Genomic DNA, 19,910 nt, shown 5'->3' with positions numbered 1-19,910 from the left:
CATATATATGCAAGCAAATGTATAAGCAAAGTTTAGACAATCTATATACAAAAGCACTAGTCTGTAGTGCGTATCTCATTCCCCTCCTCCTGCATATACAAGTCTGCAGGAGGAGGGGAATGAGGAAGAGATGATATGTGCATCATGATACAAACCCTGTGACTTATATACTTGGGTCAGATATTGGGATACAAATACTTTGATTTGATTTGATTTTGATTTTATTGAACTTCTATAGCGCCCTTCTCCCAAAGGACTCAGGGCAGTGTACAGCCATATTAAAACACATATAAACTCACAAAATTTAAAAACAATTTAAAACGAATATATAAAAATTTGGCCCATAAAGTTAAAAGCTAACAAATACCCAATTTAAAATTCATATTAAGCCAGCCCGGCCTGTTGGAACAAAAGAGTCTTAAGGGCGCGGCGAAAGGTACGCAGGTCGGGGATCATACGAACCTTTAGGGCCGTGATGACGAACCTATGGCACGCGTGCCACAGGTGGCACGCAGAGCCATATTAGTGGGCCACGCAAGGTCAGCTCTAGGGGGCATGTGCGCGCCGGCCAGCTGATTTTCGGGCCTTCTGGGCCCACCAGAAGTAGGGAAACAGGCTGTTCCCTGCCTCTGGAGAGCCTGGGGGGGTGGGGAAGGCCCGTTTTTCTTTCTTACCTGGCTACGGAGGCTCAAAGGGCCCATTTCCCACTCCCGGTGGGACAGGAATGTTTTTTCCTGTCCCCAGCCTCCAGAGACTCCTAGAGAGTCTCCTAGAGACTCCTAGAGAGGCTCCTAGAGACTCCTAGAGAGGTTCTGGAGGCTGGGGACAGCAAAAAATGTCACTTCCTGTCCCACCGGGAGTTGGGAAATGGGCCTTTTCAGCCTCTGTAGGGCCTCCAAGGGAGTGGGAAAGGCTGTTTTTGCCGTTCCCAGATACACAGAGAGGATCTGGAACCAGGTAAGAAAGAAAAACGGGCCTACCAGGCCATCATGTGCCAGGAGCGGGGGGGAGGGGGGAGGGGGTTGTGCACACATGCGCGTGGGCACGTGCGCGCGTGACCCTCCCCTGCCTCCCTCTCCTGGCACGCGATGGCAAAAAGGTTAGCCATCACTGCTCTAGGGGCAGCTCATTCGAGAGGGCTGGTGCCCCCACAGAGAAGGCTCTCCCCCTGGGTGTCGCCAGTTGACATTGTTTGGCCGGAGCCCCTCTCTGTGGGAGTGTATTGGCCGGTGGGAGGCTATCGGTGGCAGAAGGCGATCTCGTATAGACCCAGGTCCTAAGCTATGGAGTGCTTTAAAGGTGGTGACCAACCCCTTGAATTGCACCCAGAAGACCACCGGGAGCCAGTGCAGCTCACGCAGGAAAGGTGTTACATGGGTGCGCCTTGTCGCCCCCATAATCACCTGCGTGGCCGCATTCTGGACCAGTTGGAGCCTCCGAGTGCTCTTCAAGGGGAGCCCCATGTAGAGAGCGTTACAGTAGTCCAGACAGGACATGACGAGGGCATGAGTGACCGTGCGCAAGGCATCCTGGTCCAGAAAGGGATGCAACTGGCGTATCAGGTGAACCTGATAAAAAGCTCCCTTGGCCACAGCCGTCATATGATCTTCCAAAGACAGCCGTGCATCCAGGAGAACACCCAAGTTGCGAGCCCTCTCTGAGGGGGCCAAGATCTCGCCCCCAATAGTCAGCGATGGAACCAGCTGACTATATGGGACGCCGGGAACCACAGCCACTCGGTCTTGGAAGAGTTGAGTCTGAGCTTGTTTCTCCCCATCCAGTTCCGCACGGCTGCCAGGCACCGGGACATCACGTCAAGGGCATCATTGGGGTGGTCCAGGGTGGAGATGTACAGCTGGGTGTCGTCAGTATACTGGTGGAACTTCACCCCAAAACCACGGATGATCTCACCCAGCGGCTTCACATAAATGTTGAACAGAAGGGGCAAGAGGACTGATCCCTGTGGCACCCCACAAATAAGGCACCTCAAGGTCGACTTCTGTCCCCCTGCCAACACAAACTGCGTACGGTCGGAGAGGAAGGAGGAGAACCACCGCAACATGGTGCCCCCCACTCCCAACCCCTCCAGTCGTTGCAACATGATACCATGGTTGAGAGGTCTGCTGAGAGGTCTAATAGGACCAGGACAGAGGAACAACCCCTGTCCCGAGCCCTCCAGAGATCATCAACCAATGCGACCAATGCCGTTTCCATGCTGTACTCTGGCCTGAAGCCCGACTGAAATGGATCTAGATAGACAGCTTCATCCAGGTACTGGGGAAGTTGTTGTGCCACCACACTCTCAACAACCTTCGCAACAAAGCGAAGGTTGGAGACTGGATGATAGTTCGCTAATACAGCCGGGTCCAGGGAAGACTTCTTGAGGAGGGGCTTCACCACCGCCTCTTTCAGAGAGGGAGGGAAGAAACCCTCACTCAAAGAAGCATTAATAATCCCCTGGAGCCAGCCTCGTGTAACTGCCCGGGAGGCCAGCACTAACCAGGAAGGACACGGGTCCAATAAGCATGTGGCAGTGCTAAGCCTACCCAGAATCCTGTCCATGTCCTCGGGAGTCACAAGGTCAAACCCCTCCCAGATAACGTTCTCAAGACCCACCTCCGTCACCCCATCTGAATCTACCCAATCTGAGTCCAGGCCTTCCCGAATCTGAGTGACTTTGCCATGCAGGAATTGCACAAAATCCTCAGCCCTGCCCTGCAAGGGGTCTTCCCTCGCTCCCAGATGAAGCAGGGAGTGGGTCACCCTAAACAGGGCTGCTGGGCGGTTCTCTGCAGACGCAATAAGAGCGGAAAAATAATTAGATTTTGCCGCTTTTATCGCCACTAGGTAGATCTTAATATGAGACCTCACCAGTGTTCGGTCAGATTCGGAGCGGCTGGCCCTCCAGTTGCTCTCCAGGCATCTTTTCCGGCGCTTCATCTCTCTCAGCTCCTTGGAAAACCAGGGAGCCAATTGGGATCGGCACTGGGTCAGAGGCCGCAAAGGCACGACGTGGTCCAAAGCTCCAGCGGCTGCCGTATCCCAGGCGGCCGCCAGTTCTTCAGTCGAGCAGTGAGCGGGGTTTGTATCATGACATTCAAAAATATAATTTAGTAACTTTTTCAACATAGTGACTGATGGGGGACACTCATCCATAAAATATAAAAGAGCTTTAAAAACATGATTTTTTGGTAGAAGAGAATGAAACTGTAACAAATAAAAATGTAGCCTTAGGAAAACTGTGTACGCACATCATCTGTCATTTTGTTAATAATGTACAAAAAAGATAATGTATATTGTATTTTATGTAAACATTAGTATAAATAAGAAAGTGAAAGAAAACATGAGCTATTAGTAAGCTAGGCCATGAAAATACGTTTTACTTAACAGTGTATTTGTGAAAGAATTCTAATCAGAAAGAGTGTAATAAGAAATAAAAACATGAAACAAATATATCTTTATTATTGCATAAATCTGGATAAATTTTTTTTAAAATCATGTCATGATATTATAGGGATATTGTTCTTTTGAATATAAAAGTCATTGTATCTCACTATTTCTGTCATGGTGAACCAGTTTTCAATCTGACAGCACTATTCATCTTGGTTAATTCATCTTGTGAATTAACATGTGGAACATCCTGAATTAAGCAACCAAGGCATCATTCTTGGCATCTCAAGAAAGAATGTTTTTATGAAAGCATGTAACTTCCTCCACTGACCCACACTAGCTGAGCATTTCATTTGGGAAAACATATGGGCCCTCCAACAAGGAAAGACAGATTCAATCAGATAGGTACCAGCTTTTTCATCCTTAGGAAATAGTAGTTTGCTAGTACATTAAGTAGGTGTGTCTGGCTTACAGATTTTTATTTTTTCTTATGGTTCAGAATCTGTATTTTAAACTTTTATGTGCTTATAGAATGTTTTCTGAAAAAACATTGAAAAATAAGATCAAATTTGCCATTTTCTAATCTGGAGACTATCTTTGAGAATTTTCATATGCTGCTTAAATAACTAAGGGAGATCTGTGAAGTTACTAATGCTTAGAAGTTATCTAGCTGTTTTTTGTCCCCACACGTCTCTCTGTTCTACGTATTTCTGATTAGATTGAATATATATTTAATAGTTAATGTTTCAAGTGTATTACCCATTTAAAATGCATGTAATTCTTTTTGTTGCATAATGGTATTAAACTTGAAATTCTATTCTTTATCATTGTTAGAGAATTAATACTATTCTATTATTATTTTTACACAGACACACACACACAACGTCGTATAAACCACTAGCATTCTAGCAATGTGGCATTTTATAAGAACAATGCGTTAGTAAATTTGTTTTGGCTGCAGAACTGAATTGACTTTGAAATCCCTGTTTGGGATTTTGTAGTAATATTGGGCAATACTCATTCCACTTGACATGAAGTTCCCAGTGTGCTTTCTCACATACTCTGCCACATGCTACTGATAATAATGGATGGCAGTTTTAAAAGGGATCCTATATGAAACTCTCTCCCCAGCAGCACTCTTTCTTAAAAATATCTTCTGTCTGGCACTGAAGCTTTTAAAATAGCTTTTGATTGTCATCCAATTCAATAAATACTATTTTAAAGCCATACTGTAGGACAAGGGGAGGGTTTTAAGAAAGTAATAGCGTTTCATTTTCTAGCAGTATTCCCCCTCAAAATCCCTGTATTGCAGAAATCTTAAACCATCCATATTGACATCAGTGGAAGATATTTCAAAACTTTATTTGGGACAGCTTCTAATTAAGGGGTCGATACTGTATATCTGGGGAGAATGGATCAGAATTCAGAGACAGCAGGAAAATGGAATTCTCAAAGCTGCTTAAAAGTGATCTTGCTTTTTCTCCTTCTCCCTATCTCCCTTCCTATCTCCCTATGGTCTGGATTAGGTCCACAGATGAGATTTCCTATGCCTGTTGTTTACCTCAAAGAGAAAGTTAATGTGCATTTTAATTTGAAACTATTCGATAAAACCATACACTTTTCAAATAAAAAAATTATCAGGGAATTAATTGCTGCAGTTAATTGTCATTAGAATTTATGAATTCATTTAATCATCTTTGCAGAAGAGGATATGCTGCTGTTCTCTATGAGTATATGTGTATATATATACATACATACACATATACACATACAACAATATATATATTGTTTTGATGCCAATATTGAGAGAGCTTTTGATATATGAGTACTATGGAAAAATATATCGTCCTATGTAGCATTCTTATGGAGAATATTAGCTTCTATGAAAATATTTGAACTTAGCGTCATCTTCTTGAAAGTATACAAGGTGTAAGCGCTGAGTTTCTGATAAAAAGGGAAAACACATTTTAAAAATATTTTAATGAAGTTAAACTGTCATGATGATCAGCAAGGTAAGGGAACTTTGAATGCATTTAAATTGAAAGCAGAAATGGGAACAAATACACTGCTCAAAAAAATAAAGGGAACACAGGCAGAAGACATCCGAGATCTGAATGAATGAAATAGCCTTGATTAAATACTTTGTTCATTACATACAGTAGTTTTGTGTTCCCTTTAGTGGTTTGAGCAGTGTATAAACTACTGTATGTAAAGAACAAAGTATTTAATCAAGGCTATTTCATTCATTCAGATCTTGGATGTCTTCTGCTTGTGTTCCCTTTATTTTTTTGAGCAATATATTTTTCTATCTACTATGATTTGAAATGCTCACTTTTGGCTTGGATAGGTATAACAAATTTTAAAATCTCAGCCCTAGAATGAATTCTTTGTCATATCAATATTGTACTACAGTACCCTTTTGTATAAGAGGTTTAGTATCTAAAAGTTTTCTTTTCAGACAAGCTCTTTTTTTAACTTAGGAAATATTTCCTTCCTTTTAAAAAATACTTTATCAAATGAAAGGAAAGGTTGTAAATTCCCCATCGCTTCGAGATCTATCCTACGCATTCTGTTTTTTTAAAAAACAGTCTAAAGCTTTTAGATAAAAACAATGCATATATTTCAATATCTGTTTTCGTGTGCTGCATGTTATCGCAAAATAATTTGTGTGCTATAGATTTATGCAGTAAAACTGAGATGGGTTATATAGTGTAGCCGAAACTAACAAATTGATCAAATGATAGGTAGAAAACTATTTGTGGTTAACTGAAAAATATGTATTTCTGTTCTTTAGTAATATTTCTATTATTGCACAAATTTATTTCATACTGGTTATAGACAACTGTATTTATAGTGTAACAGTCTGATTAACATCTGATGAACTGTTGTATGCTGCTATATACTTTGTGCCAGTGTTAATGTGCATTTTTGGCATATTATCATTTTTAGTACCCTCATATTTTCAATAAACTATTAAAATGATAATATATATTTTGATACACACACACACACACACATACACACACACACAAACACACACACACACACACACACACACACTTTTTTGGATGGGAGGCGTCTCAAGTCAATATTGATTCTGGTGGTTGCGTGAACAAGTCAATGCAGCTTTCTTGGCAAGAATTCAGACATGGTTTTAACTTGCCTCCTTCCTAGAGTTGATAGAGTGACTGGTCCAAGGTCACCCAGCTGGCTTCTTTTCTAAGATGGGACTAAAATGCATAGTCTCCCAGTTTCTTGCCTGCTGCACTACACTACTAGCTGCCCATTCTAATGAGTCTGCTGCCCTGGCAGAGGGTCAGGCATCTGTGATTTTGCAGTTTAACAAGGAAGAGATGTTTAACTATGGCAAAGGACTTATCTTAATATGCTCCATTGTCAGGTCACATCTCATCTGTTCTGAAATAAAGACAAGATGTTTTTCCATGTGTGTTGGGGCTGCAATTATTTGTGCCAAACCCATAGCTGTGATGGAAGCTATGATACCCAGGAGCTATCCAGAACTTCCTTTCCAAGACAAGGAGACTGAGGTTACAGAAGACTGAAACTGATAAACTCTAACACTGGCCCTGAGCAATTCCTGGAACTTGTAGCAGGAGCACCTTCCTGCTGCCAGGAAGCTAGGTGGTTGATACATCAATAGCATGCTTGATGGTATAGTCCAATTCCTTGCACAAGAACTCACATGTAGACTTCTCAAAACGTTATAAAATAGATGTTTGACTATGATATACGATTCAACATGAGCTATTTTCAAGCAGATATATCTGTGAATGCATCTCAGCTTTTCCAGTGAAGGTGGTATATTAAAAGCTCTGCCATTGTTGAAGGCATTCAGGAATTTGGTAAGAAAATATCTCTGAAAGGATTACCAATCATGGATTATCTAGTATTTTACAAATTCTAAAATGGAAAACATAATATTTTAGAGATAAGCATTGAAAAACATCACAAAGTTGGAAAGGAGTAGCTTTATTTTTAGAGTACAAATAACTGTACCTTTCTTTAGAAATGTTATCTTTCTAGAAATAAGACTTCAGACACTTTTTATAACAATGTAAGAGATTATTTGTTATGATAGCTAAGAATAAAGTAAAAAAATTGACCTGATGGCACATAATCTATTTATTGTTTACTTAAAACTCTTCTATAAATCAGAAGATAGTTTCTATTAAAATAAATTGCATTTTGGAAAAGGACTGAAGAGATTAGTGCTAAAGAGAAGGTAATAAATCTGGCCAAAAGGAGAATAGTTTCCTCTTTGGTAAGATTAGCTGCATTATCCTTGTTTTGCATGTGTAATTGCTATCAGAGATTTTTAGAAGGATGGAAATGCATAATGGGTTTTAAATAGAAATTTATTTATTTATTAAATTCATATGCCACTTATCTTGTTGCTGTAAGATTTTTCTATATAAATAAATTTATAGTTAGTAATTTTTTTGTGTTTTGTTTTACATTCTAAGAGAGATAGGATAGAAATTTTGCTTATTCTATAAGCAAAGCACTTTTCAAGTAAATATGTTGCATAATTTGAGATTATCAACAGATTTATTTATTCATTAAATTTATATGCTGCCCATCTCACTTAAAGATTAAACTGTGCATAATAGTTTTGACAACTTCAAATCTCCAAAGCACCTGAGGGCAGGACAAGAAGCAATGGATGGAAATTAATCAAGGAGAAAAGCAACTTAGAACTAAGAAGAAATTTTCTGACAGAACCGTTAATAATTGGAACAACTTACCTCTAGAAGTTGTGAATGCTCCAACAGTGGAAATTTTTAAGAAGAGATTGGACAACTATTTGTCTGAAATGGTATAGGGTTCTTGCCTGAGCAGGAACTAGAAGATCTCCAAGGTCCCTTCCAACTATTCTGTTCTGTCCTGTCCTGTCCTGTCCTGTCCTGTCCTGTCTTGTCCTGTCCCAGTCCCAGTCCCAGTCCCAGTCCCAGTCCCAGTCCCAGTCCCACTCCACTCCACTCCACTCCACTCCACTCCACTCCATTCTAATTCTAATTCTAATTCTAATTCTATTCTAATTCTATTCTACTTCACCCATGCAAGTATGGTACCCAACACATTTTTATTTTGAATCTCCTATCTGAGGCTTTATCTCTCTTGTATTTGTTTGCTTTTTGAGAGCACAATAGGCCTTTCTGGAATCGGATGTTACAAGAGTGGCACATATGCTACACTTCTGTAGCATCTAATAAATCTAAAATGCATGATATGACATCAGTATGTATCCCTGCTTTACTTCACTGGCTCTGGCTAATAGAAACAGAAAGAGTGATGACATTATGTCATATGTTTTATATTAATAGACATTACCAAGTGAGCCAGGGTGTGGAGATAGAATAAAGTGTGGCTAATGTAACATATATAGTGTCTGTTTCCTTTGTAATGTTTCCTTCCTCAAATATTTTATGCATAAAAATATATCCACTAGCTTCAGGCTGATAGAACATAGTTATTCATTGATTAAAAGCTGTTATGTTGTAATATTTTGTCAAAAAGATTCCTAGAAAAAATTTATAAGGATCAGTAATATGAGAGTGCTGCTTGCAAAATTACAATCAAAGGATGATATAGGAGGAGAGCTATGTTAGTCTATGGCAAAAGAAATCAGGAGTCTAGTAGGACTTTTTCCTATTAGCACATTCTATTAAAAGGTATGAGTTGAAATGATGAGTTCATTTCATCAGATACAGTCAGTTAATGAACTGCTGAAACTGATGAAGTGAGGTGCAGCTCATAAAAATTTTTGCCTTTTAAAATAATATGATAGTTGGAAAAGATGCCAACAGAATTCTTGTGGTTTTTAGTCCAAGGATTTACTTCATAAGGAAAACGGGATGGGAGGAGAAGGAGGAAAGAAATAGTCTTAGTCATCAGCATTTAGTTATTGTATAGAAATAACTGTACTATTGATACTACGGAAAAGAAGAAAGTAGAGCAATTCAAATGACTATTTTGATTATCTTGAACCACATTTCTAATCTATAATTTGCTATTGACATGATAGACTGCTTGTCTGAAAATCAATCTTTCAATCTTTTTACAGGATGGAGGAAACTCCATGAACTTATAGCCTTTCCTTGTAAGAATAAACTATTGAGCATTGGGCCTAAGCTGATTCATTGCTCTGTTTGAGCAGTTAATAATGACTGGCAGTTTGATAGAAGCTTCCCAAGGCATGAGTTGAAAGAAGCTGTTCAGTCCTATTAACTGAACTGGGGATAATCTTGGATGCTCTGCACAGCAAAGCATGTATTTTCTCATTGTGTTAGGATTCTTCCTCTGTCCCTTCTGCTTCTTACTGCCAGTGAAGTAGAATTATACATATTTTTGATAACATTCAATGTTTTCTTAACATTTTTAGAATGTGTTTCAGGGGTGGGTTCTACTTACCTTTACTACCGGTTCGCAACAGGAGTGTGCAGATCGTACCTTATGACATTCAGGCAGGTGGGTGAAGCCTCCCGCCGCTTTTACTACCGGTTCTCAAGAACCAGACAGAACCGGGAACAACCCACCATTGATGTGTTCATCTTATTTACATGGTTCAGGAAAAGTAATACAAATATCATTTTTAAATGAATACTTAGTTGCAAGTTATATTTGCCAGTGAGTCATTTTTACACATATTATGTGGCACAAAAAAAGATGGGAGAGCAAATGAGACATGAAAGATACCTGAGCCTTGGATGAATATGATGAAAAAACATAGGCCTTGTCCTCACCGGTTGTATATTAAATGAGGTTTAGTGCGACATAAGCAACCTGCATCAACCTTACTGCTGGTTTAATTGCTCTTCCCAGTATGCCCACTGGATAATTTGTGGATGTGGTAAGGTTTGTGTAATCCTGTTTTGTCCTTGCCACTTAGAAAGAGCAAACCAATGTACACTTCTGAGCTGGGGCATTTTTTTGGAGCATGAGTTCTTGCATTGTGGGACAAAATATGTCTTTTTAAACATTACAGGGCTGATTTGCAAAGCAAGGCTAGAGGAATTGCATTAGTAGGAGGCTCTCCCCTTTCTATCTGCTCTCTATACCCATCCTATTTCATTCTTTCAAAGCCAAGACAATTCCCCCACTCATTCCTAAAAAACAGTGTATCCAATAGAAGAATGTGAGTCCAACCCAATTTCAGATTCCTTCTAGGAGTTCTTTTTTTGTCTTTCACAAAAAGTAGTTAGCTCTATTGGTGCTGATGAGCTCTACTCCTCCTATTCTCCAACCTCTGCTCAGCCTTAGCCAATAGCAACATATATCTGGAATGGCATGCAACACCTAAAATGCAGTTGCTGGAAGCAATTGGAATTTCTCCCAGAGCAAATTCTCAAAACGCAGGTGTTCTGTTTGAGAACAAGATGCTTGAAAATGTAGTTTTGAGTTCTAAAGCATTTGGAGTTGATGTTTTGCAGACTTAATACATTCTGCACACTCATGAATAATACTATCTGCAAAATGCCTGGAAATTCCCCTGCAAGGACAGTCAAACGTGCCCAAAATTGATATCAATACAATTTGAGGCCTACTATTAAAAATAGCAAACTAGAACTTTTCTGTAATCTAGCTTTTTTTAAAAAATTTGATTTATATGCCGCCCTTCTCCAGAGACTCAGGGCGGCTTACAATGCGTTAAGCAATAGCCTTCATACTTTTGTATATTTATACAAAGTCAGCTTATTGCCCCCACAAACTGGGTCCTCATTTCACCTACCTTAGAAAGGATGGAAGGCTGAGTCAACCTTGAGCCTTGGAGAGATTCGAACCAGCAGTAATTGCAGGCAGCTGTGTTAATAACAGGGTGCTTAGACCACTGTACTATCAAGGCTCTTCAAAGATTTAAACATTTAAACATATTCCGAGTTCCCTTAAGGCTAAGCACAATAGTTTATATTAGCAGAGTAAAGTTTGTCTAGTGTGTTGAGTTTTTTTCCATAGTTAGGGCCGAATTCTACTCCTTACATTGGTTTCACATATGGGCATAAATTAAAAGGATTATTTTCAAGTCTGCTCATGTCATGGAGGCATGAAAACATAAAATAAATTAGGCTTTTTTGCCCTTCATTCATTAAATACTGATTAATCAAATCAGGAAAGTTGGAGGCTTATTATAGCTTTGAACTCTTCTTGAAACTCATTTACCAGACTTGCCTCTTTCTGTTTCAGATCTAGATAAAGAAAGCAATGCTTTCTTTTGAGACATGCTATATAAAATAATAATTGAATTTCAAAGCATGTTTTTAGCAAAAATATCACTCTTTTGGAAAGCTAATATATGAAGGTCATCCTGTTTATTATTAAAAAGAGGAAAAGGGAGGAAGTTTCTTTTGGTATTTTGTTTAAAGTCTAGAAAAGTCTCAATATATGAAATATCAGTTGCATTGCCTTTATATCAAGGCCAATATTGTGTCCCCTATATTTATTTATTTTTAAAGAAAAAAGGCTTTGAAATTAAATAACTGCTTCTAAAATAATCAATCAGAAAAAGTTATTTAATTGTGTTTTCTACATAGAGTTTTTTAAATTAATTTTGCTAGTTCTTTAATGCTTATATTAAACTAATCTAATCTAAGTTTAGGCTTTGGCATAATATTTCCCAAATGTGAAACAGCATCTATTACATAAGACTAATGTTCTTACAACAAAACACAAAACTCATACAGTATATAAAATTACAAGGCAATCTGTTTGGTATATTTAAATAAGTTCTTTTGTATATGGTTGATGGAAAGCAGTAAGGAAAATAGATTCTCAAGATAATGTTTACTGGCTTCCATTTTCATCAGTGAAAGTAATAGTTTTGCATGTTTTTATTACAATACTGTCCTTATTAAGAGAACACAACAATGTGGGAATTATAAGTACGTGTTTGTTTCTGATTAAGACCTAATTTTGCCAAAGTTGAATAGCCATTTAGCAACCTGCTAGAGCTGATAGATAATGTATTGTGGAGTCTACTTGAAATATATTGACATAAAAGTACCTGTCTTATATTGAATTTATAGGTTGCTTGTAGAAATAAAAATACATTTAAATAATATAAAATATTATAAACAATGAAGTAGTAATAAAACACATAATAGAACAATACCAAGAACTTGTTCAACTGTCCCATTATGGGTTTTCAAATGTTGAGGCAAATATTTAAATGTGAAATGATTTGTGATACACTCTAAATAATTTTTTGTACAATTACCAAACATTTCACAGCTGAATATCATTCTATATATTTGTTCTTGAATATTCCTTCAGGCCTAAGATTGAAAATCAAAGAGTTCAAATTAAGACTATTTCAGTCAGAATTTTTATTTCTTGGACTGGACACATTTTTCAGGAGGAATTAAATTTCTGTCCATGTAGCATTTTCTGAAAGTAGGGGAAAAAAACAGACAAGAAAATTATGCATGCAACAAAATTAATTCTGCACCTGAGCAAATTTTCCTGCTCTTAGTTGTTGCTTTTCGAATGAAGGTTTGCATTGATTATTTGCCATCACATTACTGCTAACTCCTAGTGATTATGTAGATTTTTTTTTTTTCTGTGATGATTGGTCTTTTAACTTCATCTTTCAGGTCTTTCAATGGTGCATTCATCTTCACTGTAACTGAGTCTATCTTGTTACTGATTGTCCTCTTTCCTTCCTCCCACCTTTTCCAGGATCAGAGCTTCAGAACTAGGTCTTTGCATAATGTGTCTGAAGTGAGATTATTTGAGATTGCTTATTTGTGATTCAAATGGGTTGATTTATTTGATGAACAATTTGTTTGATTTCTTGGCTAGCCACAATATTCTCAGGAGTCTTCTACAAAACCAAAAGTTCAAAAATGTTTTTAAACTGTTTAACCTTAACCTGCTTCTATAACGTCCAATGTTCATTTCCATAGATTGGGGAATACCACTATTTGCACTATTTTGATATTTGTAGGTAGAAACACATCAAGCTGTCTGAACCACTTTTCCAATTTTCTTTATGGCCTCCATGCCAACTGCTAGTTTGCAATATATTTCTTGACTGCTTGTTCTTTTACTGTTAATTATTGATCCTAAAATGCAGAAGCTGTCTACCATTTCAATATCTTAATCAAGGAAATATCAATTTTAAGGGTGGTTGTTGTACTTATTGTCATTTGTTTGATTTTTTAAAATTTTAATCTTATTTTTTCACTATGCTCCTTGACTTTTATTAGTAGGCCTTGTAGTTCTTTTGCATTTTTAGCATTATTATCATAAGCATAGTACAAATTATTTATGTTTCTTCCTTCAGTTTTAAAACCACACTCATCTTCTTCCAATCCAGCTTCTTTTAATGTATTTTCAACATATAGGTTGAATAGATAAGGGGAGAACATACAGCTTTGTCTCATTCCTTTGTCTATCTGGAGCTAATTTGTTTCACCATATTCTGTCTGTACTGTGGCTTGACTCTGACTTTTAGGTTTGTCTTGAGAACAATACATGTATACTTTTGACTTATAAATTCTCTGTCATGTAGTTCAAACACAGTGTCAGTCAACGTCAGCTACTGTGCTTATAAGATCATGTACCCTCTCTTCCATTAGCCATAGTTTCCTTTGATTTTTAAATTGATAAACCAAGTATTTTACTTTTCAGAAATATCTGTTAGGTACAACTATACATTAGGTACGTCAACTCTGACTTTGCTTGGTTTTTAAGTTTTCCATTAATTAACTCTGCTTCATTCCATTCCTATTCCAAGTTGAGAGATTTCTTTTTAAAAAAGGTTGGAATAACTTTTGTATTTCTAATGCACATTTGTCAAATATAAGTATAGTTTACACAATAGAAGAACCATTTTTCTTCAGGACTATTTGCATTAGGACTTGATGTTTCGATAGTCTTTCTATCTTGATACCCAATTTTTTTTGAAATGAAAATTAAATAAAAATGGGTTATTTTGGAATAATGTGAGCCATGTCACATAGTTTTGCTGTGTACAAAAGTCACACATGTTCTCTGCTTAATTGAAAGTGATTCTCCTTAACAGGTGAATTTTCTATTGCTTCAGCCTACAAATTTGGAAAAAAGACAACAGTACACATAGTCCTTGAGTTATGACCACAATGAAGATAGGACTTTTAGTTGTAAGTTGTTGGGGTTATAAGTTGAGGTGTTATGTCAGGGGTGTCAAACTTGAGCTGACATGTCATCATGTGACGTATTGCAAATTTTCCCCCCTTCGCTAAACTGGGTGTGGGTGTGGTCAAAACGTGATGTATCTGGCCTGAGGGCCTCAAGTTTGACACCTCTGTGTTATGTGATCAACTTGATTTTACAACTGTAAACATGTACAATCACATATTTGTTATGCAAATCCATTTTTCTGAATAGACATTTTTTTTGCTAAAACTGGCAAAAAACATTGCAAATTACAGTCATGTGATTACATGATGTTGCAAATAGTCCTAAATGTGAGCCTGTTGCTAAGCACTTGAAATTCAATTACATGACTATGGGAGGGGTGTGGCAGTCATAACTTCAAGGACTTGTTTGTAAGTAGCTTTTTAAAAGTCTTGTAGTTTTGAACAGTTGTTAAATGTCTAGTTGTAAGTCAAGGACTATCTGTAGAAAAGTGTCTGAAAACATGACAGGGATTGCAGCTGTGGCTTTTGCAACCTCTCTATCTATGGGGAGATGCTATTTCAATGGGCTGGACACAGAGAAAACATGCTTCCTCAGTCCCACAAGATGGCAACATTTAATTGAGGGGACCTGGAATACACTCACTCTGCCTGAATATACTGGGTGGGCAGAAATGTTTGCAGACAGGTGGTTGTAGCAGTCACTACAATTCTTTCATATGTAATGGCTTCATTAGATTTTCTACAAATTCTATCTGTCAGAAGCTTTTGTCTGCATGAACGCCTGTGGTGCCTATTTCCAATTAGCTTGTCAAGAAAACTTGACAGTACCCCATGTCTACATTTCTGGCTGGTCAGAGGCAGATGAAAGGCACAAGGTGAAGTTGTAGGGAGAGTTTTCCAATTGATTCTGTATTCCTTTATGCTGCTTTGAACCTGTCAACCTATTTTTTGGACATGAGTTTAACATTCTTTTGAACATTGAACCCATGTTCAGAAATAGCCTATTTCAACAAGTTGACAGATGACTAAGCTTGTTTACACTTGCTCAGTATCAACTCACCCTAAATTAGTAAGAGTGATTTGGGTTTGATTTTCTTGCTGGCAGTTGATGCTTCATGAGAAGGTGTCAGCCCTTTGAAGTAGACCAGATTAGGAAACCAATTTGTGAGATCTAAGGAGGGTCTGGTCTGAGAAGTTTGTCTGGTTACAGTTTTGTCCCAGATTCAGGTTTCCTTTATTTGACATTGTCTTTGTATCAGCTCTTCTTTTTTTCTATTATAAAAAAAGAATGCACAAATTACATTCCTTAACTTCTCCAGCATTATAAGGACAACACCACCTGACAACCGCTTTATTGAGAGATTGTTGGAGAATCAAATTCTGTGTCATCTTATTTTTCTGGCAGGTCAAGAATTCGTGGTTTGCACTTCAATGTGGGTATCTGGCTGTGCCTAAGAAGAATCAATATTTTATTTTCCTCTTTCTACTTTAAGCAAGAATTCCTGATCATATTTTCAAAGTATTACATGAAGCATACCTACAGTATAATTTTGCAAGCAATATCCGGGAAGGTCAAATGTTAAGTTTGGGGACAGTAGGCAAACAAGAAGAGTAATGACTTGATATTTCACACGTCAATTTTTACCTTGAACATGCTCTGCATGAATTTTCCTAAGATAGAATATGGTGTCTTCTCCAGGTATAATTATTTTCAAAAATAGCAGGATATTGGAACTAGACAAAACTGAATATCAAAGAGAGCTAAGAAGTGTTCATCCATAACTAATAACGCTTAAAAAAAAGTGCATGTCTGCAGCACTGTAACAAAAAGGACTTGCAGCAGGTGTTTATGTGCAAAAGCACTGAGCGTTATGGTAACACCTGTGTTTCTGGACTGTTTGCCAGGACAATTTCTTCATTTTTAAGAAAGTAGAGACAATCATGGTAGTAGAATAATTGCAGTCTAATACTGTCTGTTTCTTATAATACGATTTTTCAAACTGTGTTTCAAAATTTGAGGGGGAGGCCAAGGACAAAAAAAAGGGGGGGGGAGGGGGGAAAGTTAACCTTTATGCAGCCAATTTTCTAACGCTAGAGTTTTGCCTGTCGAACAGAGATCCCAGGAATTCTTTTAACACATCACTTGAAAAAAATTGAAAAACTGTGCTTTATAAGATCCTATTTATTTGTCTCAAGATTTTTCAGACATTCTCAGTGTAACTTGGTTGACATGTCTCCATTATCAACCATATTTTTGACTCCTGAACAGTTACCTTGTCTGATGAAACATTCTAGCAAAAATTCTAGCATTTTGAAAGGTTGAGGCAATTTTCTAAAATTTCATCTGAACTATTTATTCCCACTTACTTTTATGGGTAGATCTAATGACCAAACCATAAACTAATCATACTGATTTTACACACCACACCAAACTAGACAACTATATTATACTCTAGAGTATTGTTTGAGCATAACTTAGGTTTGACTCGAGAGAAGGTTCAGTATCCTTGCTATCCATTTTCATATTCAATCAATTATAATAAATATATAGTAAATATAGTACATATTACATCTCCAGTTATTTTTACTCCCAAGTAAGTATCAAAAGTAGGTTGAGATGCTTTCATGATCTGTAGTTACATAACCTCTAGAAATTATCCCCTTTAAGAGAAGCAACTTTTTTGTTGGCAAGGGGAATACAACATAAAGAACCAGCTCTGAAGACATATGGTACAGCGAATGAGCTTTGTACGTTATAATGCATGATAAGAGTATAGGCTCTATTTATACTGCAGCATGTTTAGCACCAGATTGCGAATTCTTAATACCGAAACAATGGCATGTTTTTAACATTTCTGTTCTCTTTGTGATATGTTTTAGGCATTCTGTGTCAAGCAATAAATACTTCTTTTTAGCAGCCTTTCCATAACAGTTCTGGTCCAGCAAATGTTTAGTAACCTGTTCTAAAGGATTATGTTATGTAGGGCTATGCAACAGTTTTGATTTGTTTCCATAAAGATGCCCCAGAATGAATGGAAGCACAAATATCACACCTGTCTTGCAGACAGGTACTACTTTTGTATCCCAGAACAGTGGCATGCTTTTTTGGAGTTTGAATCTGAAGCATTTCATAGGTCTAGTACAGGCCTAGTATATAACAATATGCATTAAACTAGATTCTGTTGTTGTTCTCAAATAACTCAGAGAGCCACTGTCAATCAATGTAGTATATTATATTAAACATGAAGAGCCAGTACTTTTTAGGTTCTTTTTAATTCAAAACCAAAATTATATATTTATAGGACTTTTCACGGTTATAAAATTAGATTTACAAACTGCCAAACTTTAGAATCTCCATACTTACAATAAATGTTCATTCTGCTATTGTAATAAATATAAAATAATTGGTAAACTTCCTAGGTATAGGTTTGGATATAAATAAATAGATAGAAATATGTGTTTATGATTATTTCATGTTTTGTTTGTTTGCAGGAATAATCAAACTTGGGAAATGGAATCCTCTTCCTTTAACTTATATGACAGATGCACCTGATGCAACTGTAGCTGACATGTTACAAGACGTCTATCATGTTGTGACACTGAAAATTCAATTACAAAGGTGGGCACTACTGAACATCTGCCCTTTTTTAATCCTGAGTTGTTCTGTCAATCACACCATTACTACTGAGATTAACACATGCTATTTTCATTAATTTCTGAGCTCATTTTGAAGTGGGAAGCACACGATAAGAAGGGAATTGCAACTGGCAGCTCTTGCTGGGTGATATTTTAACTAGACATTAGAACACAGGCTAAGGTAGTCTGTCTTTAAAAGAGAATTTTCCACAGGTACAATAATTCTATAAAGCCTGACTAAGCGTTTTCACATTATACCTGAGAAATAAATAGTTTTTAAAGGTTTTGAGATTTTAACCAGAAATTCAGGATTAAATGTTGGGCTCAAAGGCTTTTGTCCTTATGTTGCAATCTGCTAAGGTACAATTGTTGAGAACTTATTCAGCCCATGATAGGCAACATAAATATTTGTTCAGTTCTGTATTTAGTTATTTATGTTCAAATCTTCCTAGATTCTAGATTGTAACTGGAAGAAATTTCTAAACGGTACAAAAGAATGACATATAAAATATGAATGTCCTGTTCTTCGTTGTGTTTGGTTTTAAAGAGTGACATAGCTTTTGCATGTAAAGAACAGCTATGTTTGCATGCAGCACTTTCCCCATCTGTCTATTCTCGTGTTCTCTGTTTTTGCAGTTGTTCAAAGCTAGAAGATTTGCCAGCAGAACAGTGGAATCATGCCACAGTCCGCAATGCCTTAAAGGAATTGCTCAAAGAGATGAATCAGAGCACGTTAGCCAAAGAATGCCCTCTCTCCCAGGTCAGTGCCTCTATTGGTAGCAGAGGAACTACAGCCTATAAAATGCAATATAGTATGAAAGAATAAATATAGAAAAAAATCCCTGCAATTATAGTTTTCCTGTGAGTGCAAGATCATTAACAAGTATTATAGAAGAAGCTGAAAATTTGAGAAGGATACCATCGTGTTTGTGATGCCTGTTCTGCATTTTACCTTTATTTCTCTATGTTTACACTATATATTCAGTCTAGATGCACACCTCTCTATTAGATAAAGCTATCAATATTTAGTATATTCCAAGCTACAAAAACTTGAATGTTCCAAGCATCCCAAAATGAATAAAAAGTGCAAGTTAGTTCTGTTACACATTTATAAATCAAAATTCAATTCCAGGTACATTTTTGCTTATATGTCTTGATTATTTAGTAAGCTGATACACCAATCACTTTTATTTCAATGTTAAAATAATAATTAAAAAGTTCATTTATCAGCATTATAAGGATTAGCAAATAAGGTATTTTGAGATACCTTTTTAAATGTCTGTCTTATTGAATATTGTGCATAATGTTTGAGAAATGTTCTTACATTTTTTGATGTTTTCTTTAGAATGGTGAAACTCAAAGATGAAAAATACAGTGGAGATGTTCTTGAGTAGGACCATGCAAAGCATTTGAAGGAGATGCTTCACAATGTATATTAGTATGAATGAAACACCGTTCTTTAAATTTGCAAGGCTTATGCTTCAAAAGCTGTTCTCAATTATCTGTGTAAGCACAAACAACATTTCCAAAGAACCAATGGTGAAATGTAAAATTTGTTACTACCGGTTCTGTGGGCTTGGTGGTGGTGGTGGTAATATGATTGGGTGGGCGTGGCCAACTTTTTTTTTAAACTTTTAAAAGCATTTTTTCTATAACATCTTCAGCCGAAGAGGTTGTAGAAAAAAATGCTTTTAAAAGCCTCTGATGATCCCAGCTGAGCCACACGATCATCAGAGGCTTTTTTTT

The 19,910-nt window shown here is 37.2% G+C and overlaps 1 protein-coding gene across 2 annotated transcripts in view; it reads left to right on the top strand.

Moving 5' to 3' along the window:
* SATB2 (SATB homeobox 2) overlaps nucleotides 1-19,910 on the top strand; it is a 155,343-nt gene that overhangs the window by 51,145 nt on the left and 84,288 nt on the right. For both annotated transcript variants that reach the window (XM_034430184.2, XM_034430176.2), the window contains exons 4-5: nucleotides 18,021-18,147; nucleotides 18,801-18,924. In XM_034430184.2, the coding sequence (XP_034286075.1) occupies nucleotides 18,021-18,147; nucleotides 18,801-18,924 (251 nt within the window). The remainder of the gene's footprint in view (nucleotides 1-18,020; nucleotides 18,148-18,800; nucleotides 18,925-19,910) is intronic.

The sequence above is a fragment of the Pantherophis guttatus genome, chromosome 1 (assembly GCF_059756535.1).
Source record: "Pantherophis guttatus breed Tessera chromosome 1, ASM5975653v1, whole genome shotgun sequence".
NCBI classification, from domain to species: domain Eukaryota; kingdom Metazoa; phylum Chordata; class Lepidosauria; order Squamata; family Colubridae; genus Pantherophis; species Pantherophis guttatus.
Note: the sequence above shows the minus strand (reverse complement) of the source record. Positions and strands in the feature narration are given on the sequence as shown.